Source organism: Delphinus delphis, chromosome 8 (genome assembly GCF_949987515.2).
Source record: "Delphinus delphis chromosome 8, mDelDel1.2, whole genome shotgun sequence".
NCBI classification, from domain to species: Eukaryota; Metazoa; Chordata; class Mammalia; order Artiodactyla; family Delphinidae; genus Delphinus; species Delphinus delphis.
In genome coordinates this window covers 14,493,533-14,505,727 of record NC_082690.1, presented here as the reverse complement: position 1 = coordinate 14,505,727, position 12,195 = coordinate 14,493,533, and the positions used below count along the sequence as shown (strand labels likewise).

Below are 12,195 nucleotides of genomic sequence, written 5' to 3'. Positions count from 1 at the left end.
ATGAGGATGAAGATTCCCTGTGACTTTGGCCCGACCCTATGCTCAGACGGAGTCCACGCCTCCCATCATTCCAAGGAACCCTCCCAACCTCCCCAGCCAAGCTCTGGCTCTGCGACGGTGCCTCCAATTGGAAGTGTCGTGTTTGTGTTTATCAGACTCGGAGCTTGTTACCTAGATGTAGATGGTCCGCTAGAGAGATAAGGCTTTACTTTCCTCAGCAGTCCTTTGTGGATGTGAGAAAACACCTGCGAGAGGTCATATACCTACAATAGTTCTCATTTCTTCAGGGTTGACGAAGCGCCTTCTTACGAATGAGCTCACTTGGCTTCTTTCAGCGCTTCTGTGACATTTCATGAATGCGGCTCACCTATGAAACGATGGGACTTGCCCAAGGTCAGAGAGTAGTGAGGAATCCAAACCCAGCCTTCTTACGCCACGCACACTTACAACCCAAATGGGTTTATCGGATGGGCCCACCGGAACCTCAGCACGGCGCACCGGGGGAGGGTGAGCAGGGCCAGCCCTGCAGTAGCCATCACTGAGGACTGAGTGGGTGGGTGGGGGGGGTTCCCAAAGCTCCCCTGGGACTGATGTTGGCAGGAACAGGCTTCTGATTGGTTCCCTTGGCTAAGGTAAGCAAGGCCCTCGGGTGGGAGCCCAGGAGACCAGATCTCAGCAGTGCCTCTTCAAGCCAGAGGAGCTACAAGTGGTACCAGGCCTCCCCGGCGGGATCCGCCGAGCGTGGCCGGGCCTGTACTTTCTGTGGGTTTTCTTCAGGCTCCTCTCCCTGCGGTCTTGTTAACCACTGGATGTCTTCGGTGGGGAAACTGTGGAGCCCTACAGTTGGAGCATCTCTGCCCAGGGCCTTCGTGGGACCTGGATAGGGTGCGTGGAGCTGTCAAGGAATCTGGCAAAAAGTGGGGCAGGGGCCGCTCCCCAGGAGCAAAACTTGAGGCTAAAAATTCACGTGAGGAACGTGGGCACCGGCCTAGTCCCACCTCTGGGTGACCTTGGGTGGGTCACCTCCCCTTCCAAGCCCCCAATTCCATCATCTCCTAAGAGAGAGGGCTTGTCTAGACTGTCCTCCCCGACACTGGCACTCACCGTGTAACTGCTGCCTGGCATCCTACTGCAGGCTAGTAGCCATTTGGCTACTGATGGCAATGGACTGGCTCCTACGGCCAGTATTTGGTCGATACTGTCGACTCACCTCCAAATGGTGCTGTCCAAATTTACATTCTCACTAGCAGTGTGTGAGAGGCCCTGTTTCCACACATTCCTGCTGTATCAGTCAGGGTTCTCCAGAGAAACAGAACAGAATACACACACACACACACACACACACACACACATATATATATACATACATACATACATATACACAACTGTATCCATACATATACAGTTGACCCTTGAACAAGGCAAGGACTAGGGGAGCAGGAATCAAACCTCTGACATGATCTATAGCTGGTCCTCCGTATCTGTGGTTCCTCAGCATCCGCACTTCTGCCTCCACAGATGCAACTGTGGATCGTGTAATACGATAGTATTTACTATTGAAAAAAATCCCCCGATACGTGAACCCAGGCAGTTCAAACCCATGTTGTTCAAGGGTCAACCACACACACACGCACACGCACACGCACGCGCACGCACACACACTGATTGATTTTAGCTCACGTGACTGGGGATCTGGGCAGCTAAGGGCTGGCAGCTGGCAGGCTAGGCAGAAGTTGATGTGGCAGCCTTAAGTCTGAAATCTGTAGGGCAGGTCAGCAGCTGGGAACTCAGATTCAATTTCTGTGTTAAGTCTTGAGGCAGAATTCCTTCTTCAGGAAGGCTGCTTTTGCTCTTAAGGCCTGCAGCTGATTGGATGAGCCCCACTCACATTAGCAAGGGTCATCTCCTTTACTTAAAGGCAACTGACTGTAGATGTTAATCATTTCTACAAAATACCTTCACAGCAACACCTAGTCTAGTGTTAGACCAGAAACTAGCATCATGGCCTAGCCAAGCTGACAGAGAACATTAACTACCACACCTGCCATCACTTTATATTATCACCAAGCGTTGGTCATCTTGACTGTGAGAAGCATCAACGCGTTCTAGGGTTTATCCTCCGATACGAACAAGTGACCATAGAGAGGTGACTGGCCGCGCTGTTGCCCTGTTTGCCCCTCGCCCCCTGCATTCTCCACCTCCCTCTGCCCTGCTCTGCGCCCCAGGACTCCGACCTCTGGATTGGTCTCCCCTGGGCTCTCTCACCTCTGGCTCAGCCAGGAAAAGCGTCAGACGTCAGAGGGCAGGATGAGAGAGACTCTGGGGCTTGGATTCCCCGCCCCTTACTTCCTCAGCACCACGGGTCTGGCCCTGGCTTCCTTCCTCCAAGGCTCCAGACCTCCTTGCACTCCTGGACAACTACTCATTCCTCTTCAGCCCTAGCTTCTCAATGTCCCGTAACCCTGCTGGCCCCTCTGTAAATAAGCAATACTTCATCAAAGGCCTTCTGAGTTCAGCTGATTGTTTTCCCGTAGAGATCCTGATGACGACAGCCGTCCCAGATGGGGACCCAGAAGGATGGACGGTGGACGGGAAGAGGGCCAAAGTGAGGTGGACAGAGGCCCACATGCTTCTCCCTGGGAGAAGGTCCAGACCTCAGGGGGCTTCCGGTCAAACAAAGGAGAGAGAAGGCGGGTCACAAGCTACCTCAGGACCCAGGCCTGCAGAGCCTCTCAGGGGTGGCGAATTAGTGGTCCTGGCTCCCGCTGTGGGTCTCCCGCTGGGAGAATGTCCTGACTCCTAGGGGAGCGGGGGGCGGGATGAAGGGACACTGCACCCACAGTGCCCTCCTTTCCTGCATGCCAGGAGCAGAAACCTCTCTACCCCCTGCATCCATACCTGCCTTTCAGGATTCCCGCCCGTCCTGATGGTGGGGAAGTGTCCCTTCTGCCCAACTCCAGGGCTTTGAATCCCAGCCCTTCCCCTTCCTCTCTGGAGAAGTGTTCTCCGCTCTTCCCCTGGCATCTCGCTCTTTCCTGCCTCCTGCCCATCTGTGCTGAGAGTGTTTAAATCTTTCCCATTTAAAAAGTGCAGTCAAACGCACCTCAAACCCAAGTCCCACTCCACCTCTGCCCTATTTCTCCTTGTGTCCTCACAGTCAAACCTCTTGCCAGACTCCCCCTCCTCTCTCCCCCTCCCCCATGCCATGGCACTCAAACCTATGCTGTGATGCAGTCAGGAAAAGTCACCTGCTCCTGAAACTGGTGAATCATTTCCACCTAAGTTAGGCCAGATTCAAGGTCCTCCCTGTGCAAATACCATCACCTTCACTCACTCGTGGTTTTCCACGTCTTGTACTCTGTGATCTAGCCGCCTTGTACTGTGTGGGCTCCCCCCAGTGTGCCACGCACCCTCCTGGCATAGGCCGTTCCCTTTGCTTGTACGGCTTAGGCTTCCTTCCTCCTACTACCTCTTCCCTGGGGATTTCTGCTTAGATGTCCCTGCCTCTAAGAAGCCTTTCCTGATGCCCACCCCCAGACTCAGGTAAGACGTGCCCTACTGTGGGCCCCCATAGTCCCCCCTATTTCCCTGGTACAGCACAGGCCCCAGGATGACGGACTTACTGTTCGCTGGTCCGCAAGCATCGCCAGCCTGTGAGCTTCCTGAGGGCAGGGACACTGCCTGGTCTCTGTTCCGTTCCCTGCCCCTAGCCCAATGCACAGCTCCGATGGATACTCAATTCCCAGCTCCAGATGGATGAATGGACCGATGACACTGTCCTCCTATGTGTGCGGGTGTAGGATTGGCGTGGAGCTCAGAAGCTCCGGAGGGCAGTGTGGGATGTAGGACGTTTTAACCAGCAGAGCTGTCTGGCAACAGGACTGACAGCCCGTCAAGGCGGTGACTGGGTGACTCCAAAACTGGGCTTCCATGGTAAAGTCTGGCCTTGGATGGGGAGCACGGACCAGAAGACCCAACAGCAGCCTGAAACTAACACTCAATATCTCCAGCTGGCCTGGAACTGGGGCCCTTGCCTGGGGTTCCCCCAGACATGGACCGCCACTCACCACAGGAGACAGTGGCGGCGAGACCGCTTGGAAGGAGAGGTTGCGGGGCGGGGTGGAGGTGGGGGTGGGCGTGGGGACTCAAGTCAGGATCATACACGCCTATAACCACAAGAGGGCGCCCTGGGCTTAGACTTGCCCTGAGCGTGCAGGGGGACCAGGCGGGGAGAGGCTGGTCTTGAGGCAGGGCTCTGCCCCAAGGTGTGATTAGAGTGGCCGGACCCAGACCCAATGCTGGCCCCGAGGTCAAAAGAGTTCATCGGAGGACAGGATTGTTATGCTGTTTTAAAATTAAATACATATATTATTATCTATTATTCAAAACCTTCAAGAGCAAAATGGGCAATGAGTTTGTGTGTACTCCCTCTAGACGGGTGGGGTGGGATGTCCATGGTTGAGGCTCAGCGTTAGGGATATCAGGGGCAGGAAACAGCTGTGTCCTCTCCCATCCACTTCCCTGGAAAGTTGCTTTATTCTGGTTCCCAGCGCACCTCTCACTCTGTCACCCTGACACGAACCCCCTCCACCCCCATCCTGCAATAGTCCTCCTGGCAAATGTGCCATGAGATTGACTCTGAGGTGTGGTTTTAAAAGGCCTCTATCTTCCTTCCATCCGCTCTTTTAGGAAGCCTGAGCACGGATTCAGTCCCTGAGGTCACCCCAAGGCAGGGAGCTGACCCCCGCCCCACATCCCCCCGCTCTGGGCCCTACAGCCCATCTGGCAGACAGAAAGAGCTAGAAAGGACTTGCTACTTGGTGGCCTTCCAGGACACCTGGCTCTCCACCCTTCTCCCAATCCTGACAACTCACACCAGCTGACATGACAGGAAATGAGGGTGAGCAGAAAGGCCTGCGGCCAAGAAATCCACTTTGCTGAGGTAGGGAACAGGGTGCGGGCCCACCTAGCTCCCCGAGCACCTCCTCCAGGGCTACAGCCTGTTTCCAGCAATGTGTCTGGACGGGGAGGCTTAGCTCCTAGAGCCTTCCGTCCTTGAAGCAAGAGAAGCTGCTAGCATGCTCACATAGAAATGGGGCCGGGGCGGGGTGGGGGGGGGGCTCGTAACTTCCTAGAGGTGCAGCCGAGGGGATCAGATGTAATCCCAGGAGGACCAGAAGGACCCCCAGGAGGGATCCACGTTGATCACAGTTTGGGGACAACAGGATCCTGGAGTTAGGCTTTGGCTGCTCTCTGAAAAAGCCCTCCAGCTGTTGAGAGGGTAGGGGGTAAAGGAGGAAGTGCTGGGTCATTTGCATATCATTTGTATGTGATTTGCATGGTGCTCTTTTGATGTCCAAAGGCACTGAAATTTCCTGTCTTTGCTTCTTTTTCCCTTTCTTTCCTCTGTTCCTTTCTAACCTCCAGGCAACTCCCTATCTCTCTCCTCTTCCCCACAGCTTTTTCTCTTCCTGGCTAAACAGAGAAATGGAGTATTAGGCCACGGAGGTGGCACCTTCCCCACCTCCCACCTGCCCAGAACTCAAAGAGCTGATTTCATGGAGACCATGAGTGTTCCACAGAAGCACTCATGGTCTCCACGAAGGAGGGAGGGACAAAGGAGTCTTGTGCACTCCTGTTCCAGTTCATCTAGTTGAAATGGTCATCAAGCAAGTCACAGAGGGAAGGAATAAAAATCATCGAACCCTGCCCCTTGCCCCACCCACCCTTCAAAGGCCCAGAAAGAACAGAAGAAGGAGGAGCAGAGAGAACAGAGGGTCTCTGCTCTGCCTTTGCTTGCTGTCGTGTGACCTTGGGCAAGTCCCACCCCCTGTGGACCTCTGGTCCCTCATATGATTATCTAGGTTCCTTCCACCTGGAGTTGTATGCGCATAGAAGGGAAGAGCAGAGAAGAGGAGACTCGGGCTCAGACACTGGAGGCCAGGATTAAAAGTACCAGCTTTGGAGTCAGGCAGGCCTGGTCTAAATTTCAACTCTGCCATCTACTAGCTGCATTAACCTCCCTGAACCTCAGTTTCCTCATCTATAAAAGGAACTTAAAAATTGTATGTTCCTCCTAAAGGTGTGATGACTGAATAAAAAGGTACATGCCCAGCACGTAGCACTTTCTTGGCCTATAGAAAGCATTCAATCAATATGGATTGAATGAATGAGTAAGTGAATGAAGGTGAGGTCCTGTCTGCTACCTCTCCCCCACCCCTCTCACCTTCCCATCCTTCCCCCAATCACCCCCTCTCCTGGTCCGGAACCCAAAACTGTCCTTCCAACTCTGAAGCTATAACGCCCCATCTCTTCCCCAATGGGCCCCATCTCCAAGGGTTCCACCCCCACCCGCATCCCCAGGACCCCAGTATCCTAGGCTGCTAGAGCTGGAAGACCCTTAGAAATCATTAGGTACATGCTCCTCTGGCTTCTGGAAAACTAAAGCCCAGAAAAGAAATGTAACTTTGCACATGGAAAAGAGAAACAGGTTCCAGATACTGGTGGTCAGAGAATCAGACCCTTGGGGAACATGGCTACACAAATGCTATGTAAATAGAGATATGGAAATCACAAGCGCACAGGGGTATATAAACTATGTGCAGGCATTTTTCTAGGATGATGGTAGGTGAAGTGCAGTTGTAGATAAGAAATGGCCTCAGGCTTGGGGCCAAACCTGAAGTGGAGGAAGGGAGGGAAAGTAGAGGAAAGAGGAGGGAAGGAAGGGACAGTCTGGCAGTGTGCCAAGGTGTGGGGGGCGTGTCTCTGGGTTCACTAGGCCTCTGAAAAGCTACTGATCTCTTTCCTCAGCCAGAAGAAACAGGAAGAAAGTCTCCTCCCTTCTTGCCAAGAGTGGGAGGAAGAAAGGTTGGTGCGATTGGGGGAGAGTGGTTTGTGTGGACCCGAAGAAGCACTTGTTAAACACTTTCCCTCCAGGGCCACTGTGGCACCCACTGGGCCCTTTCTGACACCTGCTGTGTACCCTGCACGGTGTTTGGTGCTGTGGGGGCAGCCAATCAGCTAACGGCCAGGAGATAGGATAAGAAAAGTCCTGCAGAGCGAGCCACAGGGCTAGTAAGAACATTGAAACATTATGGTAATTTAATAACAGATCAGATCACTTCCAGCTTCAGAAGGAGGTGGCATTTGAATTGGGCACGAAGGGAGAAGAGTGCAGAGTTTTAGAATAGGAGCCCTGATACTTACTGGAAGGGTAACTGTGGGCACACTAAACTCTCTAAGCCTCATTTTTCCCATCTGTAAAATGGAAATAATAACAGTCCCGTCTTCGAGTTGTTATGAGGACTAAACAAGATCAGGTGCCTCTCAAGTGTTGGTTAGCACAGTGCCTAATGCACTGAAAGCTCAATAAATGCTGGATATTCTAATGGGGATTATTGGGGTGGATGGTGGGTGGACACACCAACTGGAAAGAACAGTGCAAACAAGGCATAGAGGCAGAAAAGCCCAGGACTTGTTCTGTAAGCAGGTTGACAGGGAGACCTGTCTGGAAAGAAAGGCGAGGCCTTGCCTGCTGTGGGCACACGGCTTTCAAGGCTTATACACAGGTGGTCTCTTCGCCTTGCCACCTCTTCCTGGGACCTGAAGAGTGGAGGAGAAGGGTGGGGGAAGCTCAGGTGACGAGTCTATGATGGGCGCTGCAGAGAGCACTGGAGTGGGAGTCCAGAGACCTGATCCCAGCCAGCTTCCTTCCACCACTAGGGAATTGTGTGCCTTTGGACAAGTCACTTCCCAGTTCTGTAAATGAGGAGGTGGCTGTTCCCACAGCCCCTGACACTAGTAAATAGCTTTCACATCATACTCTCATAGAGCCTCGCAGCAACCTGGGACCTGGTAGGGCAGGCAAGAGACACTATCTTCACCCAGAAAATGTGATAATTAGCTGGGCCCCATCTAGGTCCCAGGTTGTGGTGAGGATGCACGGGGGGCCTAGGTGAGCTTGACCACCTGCTAACTTCAGATAGATAGATGCCAGTTAAGATTAACACCTGCCCCCGTTTTACGGATGAGTAAACTGAGTTCAGGGAGGTGATGAGCCTTGTCTCATGTCACACAGCCCGGTAAGCGGCAGAGAGGTAGGATTCCAACACCAGATTCTTCCCAGCGCACTCCCGCGGCTTCTCCAAACACTTCCAGAGCTCCTCGCAGAGCTGGGGTGTCTGTCCAGACGGAAGCTCAGCCCGTCCCCCCGCCGCCCCGCTGGTTAATCTGCCAGGGGTTCCTCAGTAGGGCAAGCTGTTGGGCCGGGCGCGGTGGGGAGAGGCCATTGGCGGGTCCGAGGTGGACAGGTGTTCCGCAGGGTCAGGACCCGCCCCGGCAGCACCGCCTGCCCCCTCCCCCGGCCCCCGGCTCCCCGAATGCAAATCGCTGCTTTGCCTGGGCCGGGGGCCAGGCGCGGGGGCCCTGCCAGGGGGCGTGGCCCGAGGCCCCCGCCCCGCCGCGCCGCGTGCTCACCTGGGGCGTGTGGCAATCCCGCCGCGCCGAGTGCTGCCCGGGTGGGCGGGAGGGAGCAGCGGAGCGCGCTACGGCTGCGGCGACGGCTCCGGCGGCGGCTCCCGCGGCGGCGGCGGCGGCCGGGGGCGGGAGGAAGGAGACCCTGGCTTCCCCGGAGGCCCGGCTGGGGCAGCCGCGAGGGGCCTGGGGGGAAGCTGGCTTTGGCCCCGCCTGGGGCAGGATGGTGAATCTGGAACCCATGCACCCAGGTGAGGGGCGGAGGGCGCGCGCTCTGACAGGTGTCACTGTGCTCGGGCAGGGGCGAATGACAGGGGCGCCGCTCTCGGGGGGTCTTGTTCCCCAGCGGCCAGGAGAGGGCAGTGTGGATAGCGGGTCGCCCCGAGCTGGCGGGCGCAGGGTCCGTCTGGGGGACTTTGGGGAAGAATGAAGGTAGGGGCTACGGTGGAGGGTGGGAGGGCTTCTGAAGCCTCGCATCTGGAGAGCGCTGGCATCTGGAGAGCCGCAGCCCTGTGGGACCTGGGCGTGCTGAGCTGTGGTAGTCTCGGGGAAGTTGCCCTGTTCACTGGTTGCAGAAGGGTGGCTCACTGGCTCAGCCAGGGGTGTGGACCTTGGAGTGCAGAAGTGAGAGAAATACGTGTATCCACATGTTGCGTGCTTGGTGTCCCAGGCATTTACGTGAAGTATGGGGAGAGTGGATATTGGTAAGGTCTAGGGGGTGCCTAGGAGAAGTGAGTGGAGCTGGGCATTTACAGAGGCACACCTGGGGCAGGTGCCACGGTGCACACGTATTGATCAGGGCCTAGGGAAGCATGTGTCCGTGTGTGTCAGAGGTGAGTCTACCTGTGCCCATGTGTGTTGGGAGAGGAGGTGGAGCAGACCCCACCCGTGAAGGTGTACCTGCTCCCCTGCTCCGTGAGCCTAGGCAGTGCCGTAGGCTGGTGCGCGGCGGGGCTGGGGAGTCCGCGTGCGGGGGCTGAGCCGGAGCTCTTTGGGACGCACCGGAGGAGAAGCCTGCACAGGACCCTGTGGGAAAGCGCTTCCATCTCTGTGTCTGGGGGGTGAGGGGGGCAGTGAGAGATACATCCTCTGTGTTCTATGTCCCATGGATTTAGATACCAAGCCCTCCTCTCCTCAGGGGTGGGAACCTAGGCCATGGAAATGCTTTTCTGGGAGTCAGTTTCCCCTGCGTGAAAGGTCTATGGGCATGGAGTGAACCAAGACCCCTCCATTCACCCTGCTGATCCCTCCTTCCACAGCCAGGCAAGGACTGGAGCTACTAATCCTGGAGGTGGGACTTGGTGTCGGGGTGGGCCTTCTGGAGGTCTGAGGGCCTGAGCAGAGACGGACTGACGTGGAGAAAGCTGAGCCTGATTTGGCCATTTCAAACCAGCAACTTGCCTCTTACAGGGAGCAACACCCAATGAATGACCTTCATTAAGGACTTCAGGGCTGTTGATGGGAATTTTGTTACCTGCTCTCCTTTCTGGAGGAAGAGTGAGGGAGTCAATTCTCATGACCTACCCCAAGGAGCAGGGCAGGCTGGAGGCTTTGGCCCTTCCTGGAGCCGCCAATCCTTGAAATCAAGCAGCAGTGGGTGCACGGGGGAGACCCAGTTTCCCAGACGCAGTCCTGGTGGGGCTGAGTGAAAACCAGCAGACGGTGAGGTGTTAGCTCTGAGTGGATCCCCAGGTGCCAGGACATGCCAGGGAGGGCTCGGTGTGGCGGAAAGAATCATCCAACTGGGTATCATCCAATGGTTGGGGAAAGTCCATTTTCAGACCTCGTAGCACCAGCATGGAGCTGGACATAGCTGGGGGCAGATCCCGGGTTCTCCTTTCTCCACTTTCCACCAAGAAGGCCTAGGTGTGCATGGGAGCAAAACCTGAAGGCACACCCCCCAGTGGGAAGTTGTTTAGGACCAAGATCAGAGACTTCCTGGGGGTTTTCCACCTCATTGTCTACTAGGGGCTCCTGCTCTGGGGGAAGTGGGAGGAGGGGGGGCAGCTGGGACCCAGCAGGGAGGCCGCCTGGGGGCTAAGAGGATCTAGCCCAGAGCAGGAAAGAGAGGGTGAGGTTGAGGTGAGGAGGCCAAGCCCTCCATGCCTGGCCTGGGAGGAAGCTCCAGGCTGACGCTTTTCAGAAGCCCGGGCACCTCCCCCAGCCCTGTCCCCTGCAGGCAGACACAAAGGGGGTGATTGAGCTAAACCCAGGGTGCGCTGACTCCTCAGGCGGGTTCTCCGTCCACCTGCTTACCTCGGGTGGGTGACCTGAGTCATCTCTCTACATTTGCTTGCCACTGCTCCCCAGCCCGCTTCTGTAGTCCATCTCCCCTCAGGGCTGCCTGGCCTCCCTGTGAGGTTTCCTGGCCTCTCTGTGGTGTCTGGTTCCCCTTTGGAGACCTCAAAGGGATCGCTCAATTTGGGACTTTCTGTGGGGCCTCTCTAACTAGGTCTCCATTTGAGGGCTCCCTTTGCTGGGTCTTCTCAGTGGGCTTTTTAGTCCGGGGTCATCTTTGTAAGGTCTTTCATCGAGGGCCCTGCTGTGGGGTCTCTGAGGGAGGATCCGTCTATGGAGTGTCTCCCTGGGGGCCCCTCTCTAGGGTGTCTCAGTCCAGGATCCTCTCTGTGGAAATCTGGTCTCTTCTGAGCCCTACTTTTCCCCTCCCAGTGATCCTGTGTCCTGCGGATGCGTTATAAGCAGCACTTGCCCTGTAAATCCCCAGTCCTAGGCCCTTGGGGATTCCCCCTCCATGGATCTACTGCAACAGTTTGGGGGGGGTTGGAGGGGGAGCAGGGGCACACAAAGTAATGCGTAAGGTCCCCCACTCAGCAGCTCCGCAAGCACTGCGGCCCCTGAGTCAGCCCATCTTTTTGCTCTGATAACCTGGGTACCAGCCGTGATTCAGGTTGGCCTGGGACCTCAGCACTTTGTATTTTGTAGCACACCTCTCACGTGGAAGCACAAACACCTGAGCAGGCATGACGTCACCAGACACAGGGGCACCCAGGCTAAGGAGGGGCTCCTCCCTCCCAGGCCCAATGCAGGTAGACAAGAGTCAGACAGAAAGCTCAGGAGGGAGAGAAGAGATGGAGGAAACAGTGGGAAACCAGCTGGAGGGGGACACCTGGTTAGTCCCAGAGCATCTCTTTTTTGCCCTTTTCCTCACAGTGAGCTGTTCTCTATCAGCGTTGGGAAAGGAGGATCGAGTCTCACAGACTGATACCAGTTCCAGCTCAGGACCATTGGGTTGGAAGGTCTCTTGAGAGGAAGTGCATTTCTCTTGAAGAAGAGGCGAGAAGCATCTCCTCCAGGGGAGAGTTGGAGCCCTGGCTCGCTCAGAAGTAGGACCGGTGGCCCCTTGAATTCCCTCTGGTAGAAGTGCCTGAAGCAGTGGGTGTGGGAGGGAGAAGTCAGGAGGGAGCTCCAGTCCCTTCCGAAGAGATGAAGATGGACAGTAGGAGAGAGAGGAGTGGGCCTTTTGTTTTCCTGGCGTAGCCTGGACCCAGGAGGTCCAGGACACCGTGGACACTCGGCCTGCAGCCTGGGGAAGTGCTGCCCCTTGGACTTTGCTCCTGCAGGTTCACACACACATCCTGGTTCACAGATGTGTAAGGAGGGGCTGCTGCTGGGTCATGCCAAGGCACAGGGAGGTCAAGGCCAGCGGCCAACATTTCGCTCCAGCTTCAGCGGGTGACAGCGCCGGTGAAGCAGATGAGGGGC

The 12,195-nt window shown here is 55.9% G+C and overlaps 1 protein-coding gene across 6 annotated transcripts in view; it reads left to right on the top strand.

Annotated features, from left to right (window-relative positions):
• Positions 1-8,572: 8,572 nt before the first annotated feature.
• POU2F3 (POU class 2 homeobox 3) overlaps positions 8,573-12,195 on the top strand; it is a 79,501-nt gene continuing 75,878 nt past the window's right edge. For 5 of the 6 annotated variants that reach the window (XM_060017783.1, XM_060017789.1, XM_060017780.1 and 2 more), the window contains exon 1: positions 8,573-8,723. In XM_060017783.1, the coding sequence (XP_059873766.1) occupies positions 8,696-8,723 (28 nt within the window). In that variant the 5' untranslated portion in view covers positions 8,573-8,695. The remainder of the gene's footprint in view (positions 8,724-12,195) is intronic. The other variant, XM_060017787.1, reaches the window with a different exon arrangement.